The sequence below is a fragment of the Mus musculus genome, chromosome 9 (assembly GCF_000001635.26).
Source record: "Mus musculus strain C57BL/6J chromosome 9, GRCm38.p6 C57BL/6J".
Taxonomy (NCBI): Eukaryota; Metazoa; Chordata; class Mammalia; order Rodentia; family Muridae; genus Mus; species Mus musculus.
In genome coordinates this window covers 99089358-99105262 of record NC_000075.6, presented here as the reverse complement: position 1 = coordinate 99105262, position 15905 = coordinate 99089358, and the positions used below count along the sequence as shown (strand labels likewise).

General features: G+C 42.6%; 1 protein-coding gene across 4 annotated transcripts in view; it reads left to right on the top strand.

Moving 5' to 3' along the window:
• The window catches only part of Pik3cb (phosphatidylinositol-4,5-bisphosphate 3-kinase catalytic subunit beta), a 101834-nt gene that overhangs the window by 34973 nt on the left and 50956 nt on the right, over positions 1–15905 (top strand). For 3 of the 4 annotated variants that reach the window (NM_029094.3, XM_011242829.3, XM_011242830.3), the window contains exons 4-7: positions 3863–4088; positions 10600–10823; positions 12041–12220; positions 14943–15113. In NM_029094.3, coding sequence (NP_083370.2) covers positions 3863–4088; positions 10600–10823; positions 12041–12220; positions 14943–15113 — 801 coding nt within the window. The remainder of the gene's footprint in view (positions 1–3862; positions 4089–10599; positions 10824–12040; positions 12221–14942; positions 15114–15905) is intronic. The other variant, XM_030244688.1, reaches the window with a different exon arrangement.

Genomic DNA, 15905 nt, shown 5'->3' with positions numbered 1-15905 from the left:
CACACCTTTAATCCCAGCACTTGGGAGGCAGAGGCAGGTGGATTTCTGAGTTCGAGGCCAGCCTGGTCTACAGAGCGAGTTCCAGGACAGCCAGGGCTACACAGAGAAACCCTGTCTCAAAACCAAAAAAAGAAAAAAAAATGGCAGTAACCATGGTGACATGCTATAGTCCCGCCTTTAGTTTGAGGAGGCAGGGGTGGAGGTGGAAACAGGAGGATGAGGTATTGGAGGTTGACCTTGCCTGCATAGTTAAGTTCAAGATCAGCCTAGGCTACCTGTGGACCCTGTTGTGGAAGGGTAAGAAAGCTGAGCCCTTCCTGCTGTAACTCCTGACTTTTGAGCTTGTCATACTTCTTTTTTCTGTGCGATATTTGTCCCCACACCCAACACCCTTGTTATGAGCCAGAGGAAGAGTTGTCACTAAAAATCAACTGACCCGTGAAGCCACCCCCCAACAGAATTTTCTTCTGGCCACGACTGGCTTAGAACTCATAGCTGAATACCTCCCTTGGCCTTCCAAGTGCTAATGTGGGTGAGGGGACAGGCACAGCAGTCCAAGGAATTTCATGTGTATGATTGCCTACATGTATGGCTGTGCACCACATGTGCAGTGTCCATGGTGGCCAGAAGAGGGCATCAGATCCCTCAAGACTAGTGACAGATATTGTGAACTAATATGTGGGTGCTAGGACTCAAACTCTGGTCCTAGGGGACAATTTGTAGGTTTTGGTTCTCTCCCTCTTCCATGTGGGTTTTGAGGAACCCAACACAGGCATTAGGCATGGTGGCCTGTGCCCTTATTCACAGAACCATCTGTCCTGTCCCAGAGTTGGGATTTAATAAAGATTTCACTTTAAGACAGAAGTCTCACTATGTAGTCTTGACTGGCCTGGAGCTTTCTATGTAGAGTAGGCTGGCTTTGAATGCCACAGAGATCTGCTTCCTTCTGGTTCCTAAGAGCTGGGATTAAAGGCTTGAGCTACCATGCTTGCCAAAGCCTGCTTGGGGTTGGAGGGTTCTTTTAATGGTGGATAATGAATCTAAAATGAGATGACCAGATGGATCCTGAAGGAGGAGGGGCACACGTGGCAGGATTACAGTTGATAAGGGAAAGTCTAGATCTCAGGGCTTCAGGAAGTGAGCGCATCTTCACTGTAAGCACAGTTAATAGTTGTTTGCAGTCTGAGGAAATGCCTTGGGAGGGGCATGAGGCCCTGCCCAAGGTCATGTACTCTGGATCCCGAAGCCTGCTCCATTGCTAGTTTAAAATAAAATTCTTGATAACCTTCACAGCAAGCATTGCTAATTGTCCCTGTCAGAGAGCTGCATTTGTTTTTGTTTTCTTTTAATGGTATTTATGTGGGTGTGTCTTTGTGTGAGTTGTGGGGGTGGGGCAAGGGGGCTGTTGGTACATGTGCACCTGTGCATGTGTGCAAGTCACAGGACAGCTCATAGGAGTTGGTTTTCTCATTTCCATCGTTGGGTTCTAGTGATTGAAGTCAGGCCATCGAATTTGTCATCAAGTGCCTTTCTCCAGGGAGCCATCTTGCCTACTCCCTACAGTGCACTTATTACAAGTCTGCTAAGCAGGAAGGAAATTAACTAGGAACTATAGCTAAACCATAGACATTTTAAAAAATCTCATTAAATTATGTGATTAAACCATAACTAAGTTGAAAGTTGCATAATAATCAGAAAAGTTGTGAGATACATTTTATAATAAGTATTATAAAATATAATAAGTATACATGAGAATTCTAAATTTGTAATTTCTAAAGTAAAAAGGAAATACATAATTTAGCTACTGTGTTGCTACTGAGAGTATCTATTGTTTTTCCCTTTTTGTTTTGTTTTGTTTTTGTTTGAGACGGTGTCACACACTCACAGAGATCCCCCCCACCCCCCAAACCACCCACCTCCCAGTGCTAGGATTAAAGCCTGACTATTTTGTTTTTGATAGTCTCTTGTAGCCTAGGCTGATCTCTACTTACTGTGTAGTTGAGGATGACCTTGAACTGTTCGATCCTCCTGTCTCCTCAAGTACTGGAAGTCAAAGGAGTGTGTGTATCCCAGTACCAGCTTTCTGTGTTTTCGGTCACCAGTGACAAGTGGGACATCTAATCTTTCCTGAGATTGAGTTAATCATTGACACTCTCCAGTTTTTTTTTTTTAAATTAAGAGATATGTATGAAATTAAGATTTACAATTTAGACATTTTTAGATTTTTTTTATAGTTCAGGCTGGCTTTGAACTTGTATACAGCAGGACAATCTTGATTTCCTGATCCTCTTGACTCTGCCTCATGTGCTGGAATTATAGGCCCATTCCACCACACTCTGCTCAACTTTGTTTCCTTGTTTTGTTTTGTTTTTGTTTTTTTATTCAAAGCTATTTTTAGGTATGTTAAATATCATTGGTTCTTAATTTTCATGGGCAATTTTCTTTGCATATTTTGTGTGCTGTGTTATATTACATAGGAATGTAGAACAATTCCCTATATAACCTATTTAATTTACTGTTTTGTATTGGCAGAGAGTGATCTATAATGGCTATACTATTGGTTTTGAATCAGTGAGTTTATTAAGTATGTAAATAGCAAACAAAAGTCAAAGAACAAATAACAAGTAAGTTAGCTATCAGAACATCACCTCAAGGCATAGAGACCCCAGGCAGCTGGGGACGGCGCAGCAGTCAGGGAGCTCTGATGGAGGAGCTCCCACAGCTGAATTTCTGACTCCCGCTCTCACTGCCCACCCCTCAAGGGTAACTCGAGGAACGCCCTATTTCCTAGCTGGTCTCAAGATCATGGCGTTTTCTATTCTTGGGCTGTTTGGTTCTGAGTTAGGTGGCCAGTCCCATCCCTAGACAAGGCTCTAGGAGTTACTTTTGAGACAAACAGGTTTGAGTCTAAAATGGGGAAGGAACAACTCAGTTCTCAGAGCCAACTTCTCAGTGAGTTCAAATAGCACAGGACAGCATAGCAATGCAATGCATATAACTCCTGTTTAAAAAGAGAGAGAGAAGATAAACCATTTCACTAGGCGTGGTTGTTTATGTCTGTAATCAGATATGGGGAGGATACTGAATGTTTGAGGCCAACTAAGCTATATATATATATATATATATATATATATATATATATATATATAGAGAGAGAGAGAGAGAGAGAGAGAGAGAGAGTTAGTTCCAGGAGAGCCTGAGCTACCATTTGAGATCTAGTCCAAATATAAAATTATATCCCCACTTAAAAAGAGAACCACTAATCTCTATGGCATAAATTCCCAAGTTGGGTTTGTATTTGTTTTCACTAGCTTATTATAATCTGTAATTCAATTATCTGATCCTTACTACTAAACATTTAGCTTCTCTAGGAGTTGACTTTTTGTGAGTATTTATTTATTTTATGTGTAGGGGTATTTTGCCTGCATGTATGTCTGTGCATGACAAGCTGTGCAGTGCCTGCAGAGGTCAGAAGAGGGCTTGGATGCCCTGGGACTGGAGTTTCAGAAGGCTGTGAGCTGAGAGTGGCACTGGTGGTTGAACCCAGTTGCTCTTGAAAGAGCAGCCAGCGTTCTTTTTCTTTTTTCCCTTTTTCTTTTTTTCCAAGGTAAGTGTCTATGTAATAACCCTGACTGTCCAGGAACTCTCTGAAAACCAGGCTGGCCTTGAACTCACAGAGATCCACCTGTCCTTGCTTCCCAAGTGGAGAGATTAAAGGTGTACCCCTGTTCCCACCAGTGTTGCTGATTGCTGAGTCGTGTCTAACCGCACGAGTTGTGACTGGCAGTGGGCATGGTTGTATCTGTTTCTCTGTGTGTGTGTGTGTCAGCGTTGCAGATAATGTCTTACTGTATCCCTGCAGATGTTATGGAAGCAAGTTCACAACTACCCGATGTTTAACCTCCTCATGGACATTGACTCGTATATGTTTGCATGTGTGAATCAAACTGCTGTATATGAGGAACTGGAAGACGAAACACGAAGACTTTGTGATGTCAGACCTTTTCTTCCAGTTCTCAAACTAGTGACTAGAAGCTGTGACCCCGCAGAAAAATTGGACTCAAAAATTGGGGTTCTTATAGGAAAAGGTAACTCTTAAGTTTCCAGTATGCAATGCTAGCTTTACCTTTGTTCTGTGTTAGCATGCAAGTGTCTCCGAAGGCATCATCTTCAATAGTTAGTCCATGGGCTGGAAGAAGGTCTGTGCAGAACTGAAGGCTGAATGTAATGACGCAGCTCGGGCTATGTGGTGCTGCCTCTGCACCCAAGGGCCTGCATTTCATGTTCCTTTCTTTACTACTGGCTTATTTTTCTTTTATACAAGTATTGGTCTTCAATTTACCTCAAGTAATTTGAGAAATTCTCCAATACACGGTCTTCTCTAATGGCCTCGATCAGTTTCTGCCTCACTGTGTAGACCAGCTGAGGTCTTGGAATTGCTGTTCACTGAGTGTGATCCTGCCTTCATTTAATGTAGCACTCTGTGAGGTCCAGGCCAGACTGGTCAACACAGCAAGTTATAGGCCAGCCAGGGATACAAAGTGAGACCCCGTCTCAAAAGGACAGACAGATTAAAATTGCTCTCCTCCTGCCTCAGCCTCATGGGTACAGATATTAGAGGCGTGCACTACCTTTTTTGGCTGAGAAACTCTTTCCTATTAGATGACTTTTATTTTTTTTATGAACTGCCTATAAATACCCTAATTATTTACCAATTAATAATCAATAAGTTGATTAATGTTTCTATAAATTAACTCACGTTCTTAGCAAATTTTTGTTCTTTTACTGAAGTTATTTTTAATTAGACGTTATCTTTGTATCAAATAAAGATATATGCACAATCCTTAAATTATTTCTAGGGGCTGAAGATACCACTCAGGTGGTAGAATGCTTGCCTAGGATGCATGAATCCTTGAGCCCCATCCAAGCAAGCAAACAGTAATGCATGCTGGAAGGGTCAGGAGCTCACAGTCATCCTCAGCTGCATGGCAAGGCTCCCAAGGGCTACACAAGACCCTGTCAAAAACCGAAAAAAATTTCTGGAGAAAATTAAGGACACAGAGGAATTAATTCTCTCTTGCTATACAAATCTTAACAGACAAGATTTAATGTCTGTCCACATCTTGCTTTAGAGAAGGTGCTGATCCGACTTAGGAACTACAGGCACGCGCGGGGTTACTTAGTACAGGCCTTTGAAGATTAATCCCGAAGCAGAAGGCTATGGAGCTTCTTGAGTTTGATTGACGACCTGCTTGGGTGAGATTAACTGCAGGACCACAACTCAGTGCCACCTCCTTCAAGTTAGCTTTTCTTTGGGGACAGAAGTAAGGTGCTTAGGTAGCGCCTCAATTTTCTATTACATCTATCTATCTATCTATCTATCTATCTATCTATCTATCTATCTATGTATCTATCTATGTATCTATCTATCTGGGTGTGGGTATTTGCTTAACTTTCCCTGCTTCTGTCTATCTCTCCCTGTCTCTCTGTGTCTGTGTCTATGTCTTTCTCTCTTTTCTCTCTGTTTCTGTCTCTCTGTCTCTGTGTGTGTGAGAGAGAGAGGGAGAGGGAGAGAGGGAGAGAGGGAGGGAGGGAGGGAGAGAGGGGGGGGAGGGAGGGAGAGAGAAAGAAAGGAAGAGGGAGAGTGAGTCATTGGACAAGGTTTTTGCTGGTTTCCCACCAAGTACGTTCTGGGGATTGAACTCCAGTCTTCAGGCTTGGGGGTCAGCATCTTCATCCACTAAGCCACCCTGTAGGCCCAAATCTCAGATATGGATTAACTAGCCACCACTAACTGTCCTAAGCTTGATAAATTTAGCAAATAAAAACATAGGAGATAGAAGTATTTCATAGAATATAATATACTTGGGCTAAAATATGTCTTCAGGATTTATCTGTGGTGTGATTGAGCAGAGCTGACTTTTCGTCTTGCAGCCTTTACCCACCCAGTACAGCGCCAGGGTGTGAATATAAAGCAATAGGCTATATTTCATGCACTGTCTTTTGACTTACTGCATCTGTATTTTGTGTCATGTGCTCTGCAAGTTGATCAAGATATAAACAATATTTATAGCACAAATTAAGCAGTTTATATGCTTAGCTGTTTATAAATATTGCTTCCTAGGGGATCTGGGAATTCTTTGCCATCACACACTGAAAGTTTTTGTGTAGAAGTCTGTGTTTCAGAGCAAGTCCTCACTGTTCATACCTAACGAGTCGGTATCTGCAGTTGCTGCTCTGTCCTCAGTGACTGTATCCAGGGCTGGGTGAGGTCATGCCTCCTGAGAAAACAATAAACAATTACTTCAGTTTAACTTCAGGAACAAGGTTGCTCCCTCCTCTGTCCAAAGAAAACAATAGAACTTTTACAGCAGAATGGCCCTGGGCAGGCTAAAAATACCATTTCCTCCAGGATGGTGTGCTTGATATTTCTTTACTGTTTATTCTAAATAATTATTTACCGAGTAGGTCTTTGTGCTCCGACTGCTCCCTCCCGTGAAAGGGCATGCTCCCGTGCCTTGCCTTCCACAGCACCCAGGAAAGCAGACTCACTGGCAGACGGTTTATCAGCAGTCTCAAGAGACTGTTTGAGTTGGGTCTGGTTTTGGAGATTTGTGATCTCAGCTGCTTCGGAGGCCAGGGAGGGAAGATCACAAGTTGAAGCCTCAAAGGCAGTCTTGCAATCTGGTGAGCCGCTGTCAGAGTAAGCATCTAAGAAGAGAGCTGCGAGTGTGCTTTGGTGTAGAGCATCGGCTTGATGTGCCAGGCTGCCCTGAGTTCAGCCCCGAGCACCATCGCCGCTCAGTGTCCCTCCCTCACTAGCTCTGGGTTTTGTTCTGTTTGAGACTGGGTTAACTATCTTGCCCAGGCTGGTCTCCAACTCTTGGCCTGATTGAGCCCCATGGCTATACTCACTAGTGCTGGAGGAGACTGATCACTTGCCAGCTTGCCTGGCAGTCTGTAGAATTGTAGCAATATTTTTAGTATGATCATAGTGTTTTCTCGTGCCTTTTAAGTATATTTGTTATATGTCATGCACTGTTTTCTGTTGTTTTCCTAAGAGAAAGTATATGGAAAGTTAGATTTAAACTTACTTAGCTTAAGTTATTAATGACATTTGTCATATGCCAGTGTTAGTCCCAGGAAGCAATCCCAAACCTTCATAAAAGAGAGAAAGAAAGGAAAGAATGCTTTTGCCTCATAAGAATTCCACCACTTAACCTTAGCCTTAAATTTAAAAAACAAATTTTTGTTGTTTTGTCAATGTATGGATTTGTGCATGGAGAGTGCACAGGCAGAGTCTGAGGACAATCTGGAAAGTTGCTTCTCTCCCTCCCCTCTGAGTCCCAGGCATTGCATGTCTACCCTGTGTGCAGCAAGCCCTGAGGGTGTGTGTGATTGTTGTTGCACGTGTGGAGGTCAGAGAGCAAATTGTAGGAGTCCATTCTTTTCCTTCCTCCATGTGAGTTCCAGGAATCAACTTTAGCTATCAGCCTTGGCATCTTTACTTAAGTATATTTTACTGAGCCATCTTGCTGGCCTCCAAACTTTTGAAAGATTTTTGCAGTGGTTCTCAAAATTCAGGAAGCATTACTTCATATAAAGAACATACATAGCCCAGGTGTGGCCTTTAGTCTTAGCACTGGTGGGCAGAAGCATCAGAGGAGATCTTTGTGAGTTTGAGGCCAGCCTGGTCTACATAGTACATTCCAGGACACCTATCACTACATAGAGAGACCCCCTATCAACAAACAAACAATAACAACAACAAAACACTGAGCAAATGCTTGGACTCTCCGAACTTGGGCGACAGAGACGAGAGAATCCTACAGGCTTGTTGGCTACCCACTCTAGCTCAGTAAGTGAGCTCCAGACCAGTGAGATCCTTTCTCAAAGGAAGGGACAGGGTGTTTCTGAGAATAATGCATGACATTGTCTGTTGGTCCCAACCTGTATATATGTACGCATACGTGCATAAACCCTCACACATGCATTAAAGAAGATGTTATTACCAAGTCAGCAGAGATTTCCTTACTTCAATGTATGTTGGATCTTCATACTTGGAATTGTAGCCATGTTGTATGGGACTCACGGTTGGAAATAATGGACCAGTAGGCAGACACTAGAGTGCGGTGGATGCATCTCCTAGTCACCGAGGCCGGGGCAAGGGTACTGGTGAGTGAGTGAGGCTGCTAGGGCATCTGATGCTAAACAGGCGCTGAGGAGGAGTTTGCAAATGAAGGGGTTATAGGAAAGTGAGCAAAAGGGAGTGGGAGCTGAAAGGTGGCCTTCTTGAAGAAGAACGAGAATTGATAGTGGTTGTTGAAAGAGGCCTCCAGGATAAGCAGCAAAGCCTATTAGGAATAGTAGCTCAGAGTAGGGAGTGTCATCCAGAGAAGTTGTAGACTTACTTCTAAGCTCTTGGGAACCCCTCCTCCCCCCACTTCCTTTTTTGTGTCATTATAACAAAAGACAGCAAGATGCAGCCTCATCAGGACCAGCACACTGCTTTATGCTGATCGGTGTTTGTCTTGCTGGTTTACTTTGTGATGGACCATTAAGAATAGCTTCAAAACCAGTAGCTACACCATTATCTCTATCGGATCCTGTGAAATGTTTGAGCTTGAAAGACATGGAAGATACCAAACCTGCTACAATGCCTTAAATTCCATCTGTAATTTCAGGGGAGCAAACAGACCCTGGATGTTAATCTGTATAGAAGGAGTCATTTTATCTTGGCTGAGCTGGAAATGTTTTTCCTGATAATGTAAGAGAATGGGAAAAGTTAAACATTCACAGGAGAAAACCTCTCCGAAGAGAACAATGACATTTGAGAGGCCCGTTAACCGAACGCTGTGAACTGGGATACTACTGTCTTACCTGAGAGCCAGGTCCTCTGGAGTTCACTTTAATCTGGGCTCTAGGAACATCCTCATGGCCCAGATAATGGCTTGGACTCTCATCCCACTTCTGTTCCCTGGGAAATTTTTAAAAAGTTAAATTATGGGTATTTGGGTTTGTGTATGAGAGTGGAGGCTAAAAGAGGGTATCAGGTTCTCTGGAGCTGGAGTTATAGGTGGTTATAGGAGTCAACAAAGTAGGGGCTGAGAGCAAGCTTGGGCCTGCCTCTGCAAGAGCAGTGTACACTCTTAGCAGCTGAACTATTCCCCAGCCCCATTCTTGGAAATTCCTATTGAAAGAATTTAAATGGGAAGTAACATGATCAGATTTGCATTTTGGAAAGCTTGTGCAGACTAAGATTAGAGAGATTAGGCTGGCAAGGCCAACCACTGGGTGAAGACACTAGAGATTAAGTCTCACAGCCTGAGGTAAATTCCCAGGACCCACATGGTTGAAGGAGGTAGTGGCTCCCACAGACCATCTTTTAACGTGTGTGTGTGTGTGTGTGTGTGTGTGTGTGTGTGTGTGTGTGTGTATACGTACATGTGTCTGTGCCCTTTCACTAAGTGAATAAACATATAACTTAAAAAAAGTTTTCAACTAAGGAGTCTGTGGAAAATGTTGTGATAATCACTCGAGGGAGAGGTGCTGAGGACTAGGGTTGGGTTAATGACTGCAGAAACAGACAGGTAGACAATTTGAAGACATGTAGAAGGTATTTTAGAGCTGGGTATGGTAGTGCATCCAGCAGTCTTAGCAGGCAGGCCAAGGCATAAGGACTGCCTTCAATTTGAATTTGAGATCAGCCCAGGCTGTGGTAAAACCCTGCCTCAGATATTCCCCCACACCCGCATGCGCCATAGAAAGAGGTGGTGCGGACATAGTGAGGAGGCTGGTTTTTTGCTGTTGGATACTCCTTTCTCTCTCCTCCCCTGTTAATCTGGGCAGAAGAGTGTTAACAGTGCACTCTAAGACGCTCCCATTGTAGGCGGCATGATGTTATCACCTGCAGCAGTCTTGCTCACAAACCATGCACAAGTTTCCTCCTCCCCCAGCTCTTCATAATGTTTTGTGTTGGATCACATTCATCGCTATCCTGGGGCATATGCGGCTGTTTACACATGCCTGCTGGGGGTGGTGGGGGTGGTGTCCAAATGTTTCTGCTAAAACATTCATAGCTGATTTATAGTAATTTTTTTACAGGTGTAAGACTGTCCAGGAAAATCTATGGCTCTTTTATAATGTGGTTTAAGATTGTGTATTATGAATTTCATTTTTTATTATTACATTTTTACTTTTGTGAGTGTAGTATGCCATGACTATATCCATGAGTGTCCTGAAACTGGTAGTGGCTATCCTGCCTCCACTCCCAAGTTTTCTCAGTGTTACAGGTATGCACCTTCAATCCCAGTTTTGATGGTTGTAAGGTTAATAACCCACCGGTATTTCTCTATAATGTTTTAAATTTGTGTGTTCCAGAGATTCAACAGCATGTATATTTTATATGTGAGACCCATTTTATCTGTGTTAGTTTGTCATCTTTCATGGTAGCTTCCTGTCTAGTTTTATCTGCTTGGTAAAAGACAAAACCCAAGTTAGTTTGTATTGAAGATATTTTGTGTTCTTTTCTTTTTTTTTTTTTAAAAAACAAAACTATTTTTAGCTATGAAAAATGTAACATTCACAAAATTTCTTTAGGTCTTCATGAGTTTGATGCCTTGAAGGATCCCGAAGTGAATGAATTTAGAAGAAAAATGCGCAAATTCAGTGAGGCCAAGATTCAGTCTCTGGTAGGGTTGTCTTGGATCGACTGGCTAAAGCACACGTATCCGCCTGAGCACGAGCCGTCCGTCCTGGAGAACTTGGAAGATAAACTTTATGGAGGAAAGCTGGTTGTGGCTGTGCACTTTGAAAATAGCCAGGTATTGTTTGATATAATATTTATATTCTCTTGTAATGAGCCTCTGATTTTATCTGACTGCCACTGCATTCTTAGAAGTGCTTCTTGCTTAGAAAGCACTACTGCAAAGAAAACTCGCAGAGTCAATAGACTTAGTCTGTAATTGTGTAGGATTGGGATAGGCTTTGTACAGAAATTCTTGACGTGTTACAATAGTATTTTAGAGTTGTCATTTTTAGAGTTGTCAAACCACACTTCTTAATTGTCTTTTAAAGTTGTTTACCTAGCACACACAAGGCCATAGGTTCAAACCCTAGCACTTCTCTTCCCCTCCCTGCCCCCACAGTTGGTAAAATTGGACAGAAATCATTAATTGATAGGTTACTCAGCAGTAAGGTATGGATCTTTTCATACCAACACATGTCTCTTTTTTTGTCTCTGCTGGGCATCAAGCCTAGGCCATGGCACAGGAGTGCACACCTGTTATTCCAGAGTCAGAAACAGGCACATCTCTGAGTTCGGGACTACTCTGGACTACAGAGTGAAAACTAGGACAGCCAGGGCCACACACAGAAACCCTGTATCCAAAACTGAAAGCAAAACAAACCAACAACAATAATAAGCCAGGCCATCATGGTAGGCCTGTGGGCTGCTGCGGAGCTCTACCGGGACCCCAGGTTTTGTAATAATTAATTGGACACTCTTTTTGGACACTCTAATTGACCTCTTATCTGAGAGTAAACTTCAGCTAATTTTTGGTGTGGGGTTTTTTTTTGAAACAAAACAAATGATTATGACATTTAAATAATATGTTTGCATAAAGAAAAAATGTCATATATATCACGTTTGTTTTATCTTCATAAAACTAGGGGTCTCCTTGGATAAAATATTTTTTAAATGACCAGTAAATATTCCTATTAGCAAAGACTCCAAACCAAAGAATAAGCCCAGTATCCAAAGTATCCAGGCTGGCCCAGAACTCCTGAGCCTCTGCAGGCTGGCCCAGATCCTGAGCCTCTGGCTCTACTGCCTAAACTCTGGGACTATAGGAGAATGCCACTATGCCCAGCAACTTTAGCTGAATAGCAATCTTACCTTCAGAGCTGTGATACTCAGAATGCAATAACATTACTTTTAAATTATCAGTGTGTAAATGTTTAGCATATAGAACATCTGAGCACACTTGTGTTTTCCCGGCAAATATAAAATTTATCACATTTCTGCCTTCCCTCATTTTAGGATGTATTTAGTTTTCAAGTGTCTCCCAATTTGAATCCTATAAAAATAAATGAATTGGCAATCCAGAAACGCCTCACTATTCGTGGAAAGGAAGATGAAGCTAGCCCCTGTGACTATGTGTTACAGGTCAGTGGGAGAGTGGAGTATGTGTTTGGCGATCATCCACTAATTCAGTTCCAGGTATGTATAGTGACTGACTGTCACTGCAGGAGTGTACATAGGCGCCTTTACCTTCCAGATCTTTAAGGAAGTGCCTGTAGCTGACTGACCATTTGGAACCTACAGAAAACTTTACAGAATTATATAATAAACATCTGTTACTGGACCCTGCTCCTAGGTGATTGTTACTAAAGTTTTGGCAAGTGTTTTTTTTCTCGAAGTTATGTTTGCTTTGGACAGTGATCGCACGTGTGAGTTTGTGTCTGCGTTCTTACACTCTGCTAGTGGATTAGTTCAGTGCTTCACATTATTTTCCTGCAGCATGGGATCCTAACTGTGTTATGTATAGCTGCTTATTAGTTTTTTATAAACATATTTGAGAGTTAGATTCTGGAGGAAGTGTTAAAAAAAAAAAAACCCTACTTGTTGAAATAGATGCTTATAAGCATCTCACAGAAAAAGTAAAGGTTTTTTTTTAAAGGGCTAACAGGATGACTTAGCAGTAAAGGCGATTGCTGAGCCCTGCTGAGACTGAGTCTGTTCCCAAGAACTGCTGTACAGGTAGACAGAAGGAACGGACTCCACAGAGTTGTCCTCTGACCTCCACAGCCCCCACACATGCATTACACACACACACACACACACACACACACACACACACACACACACACACACACACACAATACCTTTTAAAAAGAAAAGGATTCTTTTAGTTTTTTGTTTCTGTTGTTGTTTCGGGTATTGAGCCCAGGCCCTTCTGTAATTTGAGCATGTGCTTTTCCCACTATCTAATTACCTTGAGATTTCTTCACCAGAAGGTTTGGATTTGTCATCAAGGAACTTAAAAAATACTGTATTGATTTGAAAACTGAAAGGTGGTTGTTATAGGAGCAGTAACTGAAAAGGGGCCAAGCTACATACAGATCAGTAGAACAGTTTAAAGCCTAGGGTAGGTGGGTTAGTTGGTTGGTTGGATTCTGTTCCATTTTGTGGTAGTGTTAGGTTTTTGAGACCAAGGTTCTACTCTATAGCCCACAGGGATGTAATCCTGCTCCAGCCTCCAGCTATTGAGCTACACACGTGAGTTAGCTCTTGTCAGGAGTGTGGAGGGGCCACATATTGAGTGATGTCTGTAAGAAAAGAAAGTTTTGAAGTCAAGTGTGGCAGTATGTTCATGCTCCTAGCAGTGGAGAGGCAGAGGCAAGAGGTCTGGAGTCAACAACCAGGCCAGGCTATTCGATCCCTGTTTCGAGTGTCCAAAGAGAAAACGGGTTGAGATGCATTTAACAGGTAACAGAATTTTATACTGTCTTGTCTGTTAAAGTTGTGGCATGTCCTCTTGTTCAAGAGGGGGCCTAGGATAGGACAGCTTATGTGCACAGCTCTGGGGTAGTGAGCAGTTGAGCTCTAGCTGAGCAGGAAGAAGAAAGCAAAAGTGTCAGGTGAGCAACCTGGAGATCCTTCTCTTCCTCCCAGTCTGTCGTCTTGCACAAGACATCCTCCATCAGGCTAGCACAGAATAAGCTGGATCAAGCTTTGGATCTATAGAAGGAGTTTATTTTCAGGAATTCATGGGATTTATACATATATATTTGTAATCTTAAAAGTAGGAATGGTCACTGTTTGTTTTTTAGTTTATCTTTTGTGGAGCCTCCTGGTTTTATGAAAATAAAACATTAGACTGAAAGACCAGAAGGTCTTTCCTGGGTAAACTGCTGGTGGCGCTCGCCTAGAATCCTGTGCTGCAAAAGGGCCACCTCAGGCGTCCTCTGGACTTAGACCATCCCTGGCTGATTGGCCAGCATGTAACTTGGGCATCAGATAAATAGATTTATATTTGGGTCTTAGAGATACGAGGTGTGTTAAGTTAGCTCTTCTGGTTTTCATGGCCACAACCTGTGAAATGGAACTTGGTCTCTTGAAGACTGTTATTAAGAATAACCACAATGTAAGTATCTCTCTCCATTCCTAGGTAATTGGGTACTCAGTTAACAGTGGCTGTTTTATGTGGGTTTTTGCTGTTGATGGCTTGTTTGATGATAACAATTGGACAGGGTTTCTTGCACCTGCTAGGCAATGATCTGAATTCAATCCTTGGCCCGTAGTCTTCAGAGACAGGGCCTCTTGCTCATACTGAGCTGAGCTACTGTTTTCTTAACACTGACCTCAAGCTTGTGGCCCCTGGGTTTAGTTTCCCAGCAGTACACCACAAAGATGCATCAGCATTGCTGTGCTGTGCTGTGACCTTATAACGTTTTCACTTGTTCTATGTGTAGTTGTGTGCACCAGAGTGTGCTTGTGGAGGTCAGGGAACAACTTTTGGGAGTAGTTTCTCTCCTGCCACCGTAGGTCAGGGCTGAACATGAGTCATCAGACTTGGTGACTTGATGACTTGGTGACTAGTGCCTTTCCCTGCTGAGCCAGCTCACTGACTCCTGTGTTGTAGTTTTACATTTACTTTTATATTACGTGTATGGGGGTTTTGCCCTTGTGGACGTATGTGCACCATGTATATGTAGTGCCTAAAGAGGCCAGAGGTGGTTGCAGGATTCCCTGGAGCATCCAGGGGCTGCTGCCTCTCCAGCTTTCCTGTGTTGTGACTTTAAATGATTATATTCTTGATACTAAGTTGAGTAACATATACCTATACTGTACATTTAGTGTAGTGCTGTTCATATTAATTTTCTTTGTTGATTTAAATGATGCCTGTAAATCTCTACCCTCGCCTCTCCTGCTACTTCAGTACATCCGGAATTGTGTGATGAATAGAACCCTGCCCCACTTCATCCTTGTGGAATGTTGTAAGATCAAGAAAATGTATGAACAAGAAATGATTGCCATAGAGGCTGCCATCAACCGAAACTCATCCAACCTTCCTCTCCCTTTACCACCAAAGAAAACGCGAGTTATTTCTGTAAGTTTCCTGTGTCGGCCTTTGGTAACCCCAAAACCATGTGATTTTCAGTTGTGCTCTCAGTCTCAGACCTGTTTCCTTTACTCACTTCTCCTTCTGTGACAATCAACATCTTTGCCAAAAGCTCATCACCATTTACTTGAAAAATAGCCTTCTCCTGCATGGTATTTTTAGTGCCCTCTCACCAAATACTATCAGGTTAGATATTATACTTAATCAGCTTGAGACACAGGACACAAGATATCTGAATAGGCAGACTATTTCTATGTTGTTTCTTTTTCTCAGCCTTGCTTGTGGCTCTGGTTCCCAACTTGAGGCTTAGAAATCCCCAGCGGTGTATCTCATTTCTTTTCTTTTTCTTTTTGTAAAAGATTTTTATTTATTTTATGTATATGAGTACACTGTCACTGTCTTCAGACACCAGAAGGGGGCATCAGATCTCATTAGGAGTGGTTGTGAGTCATCATGGGTTGCTGGGAATTGAACTCAGGACCTCTGGAAGAGCATTCAGTGCTCTTAACCACTGAGCCAGCTTTCCAGCCCAGCATATTTCATTTCTATCAGCTTAACCTTTTAGGACAGTTTTGGGGTGACTAAGGCAGTTAAAACCAGTGTTCCATTGTGGGTTCAGGCTGGCATGGAACTTGTTTAGACCCAAGGCAATCATGATCATCCTGTCTCAGTTTCCTGTGTTCTGGAATACAGATGGGTTCCAACACGTCCCCCTGCCCTCTGCCTGCCTCTCCCTCACTTCACTTCTTAGCATTAACAGACACAAAAATCAAGTGCTAG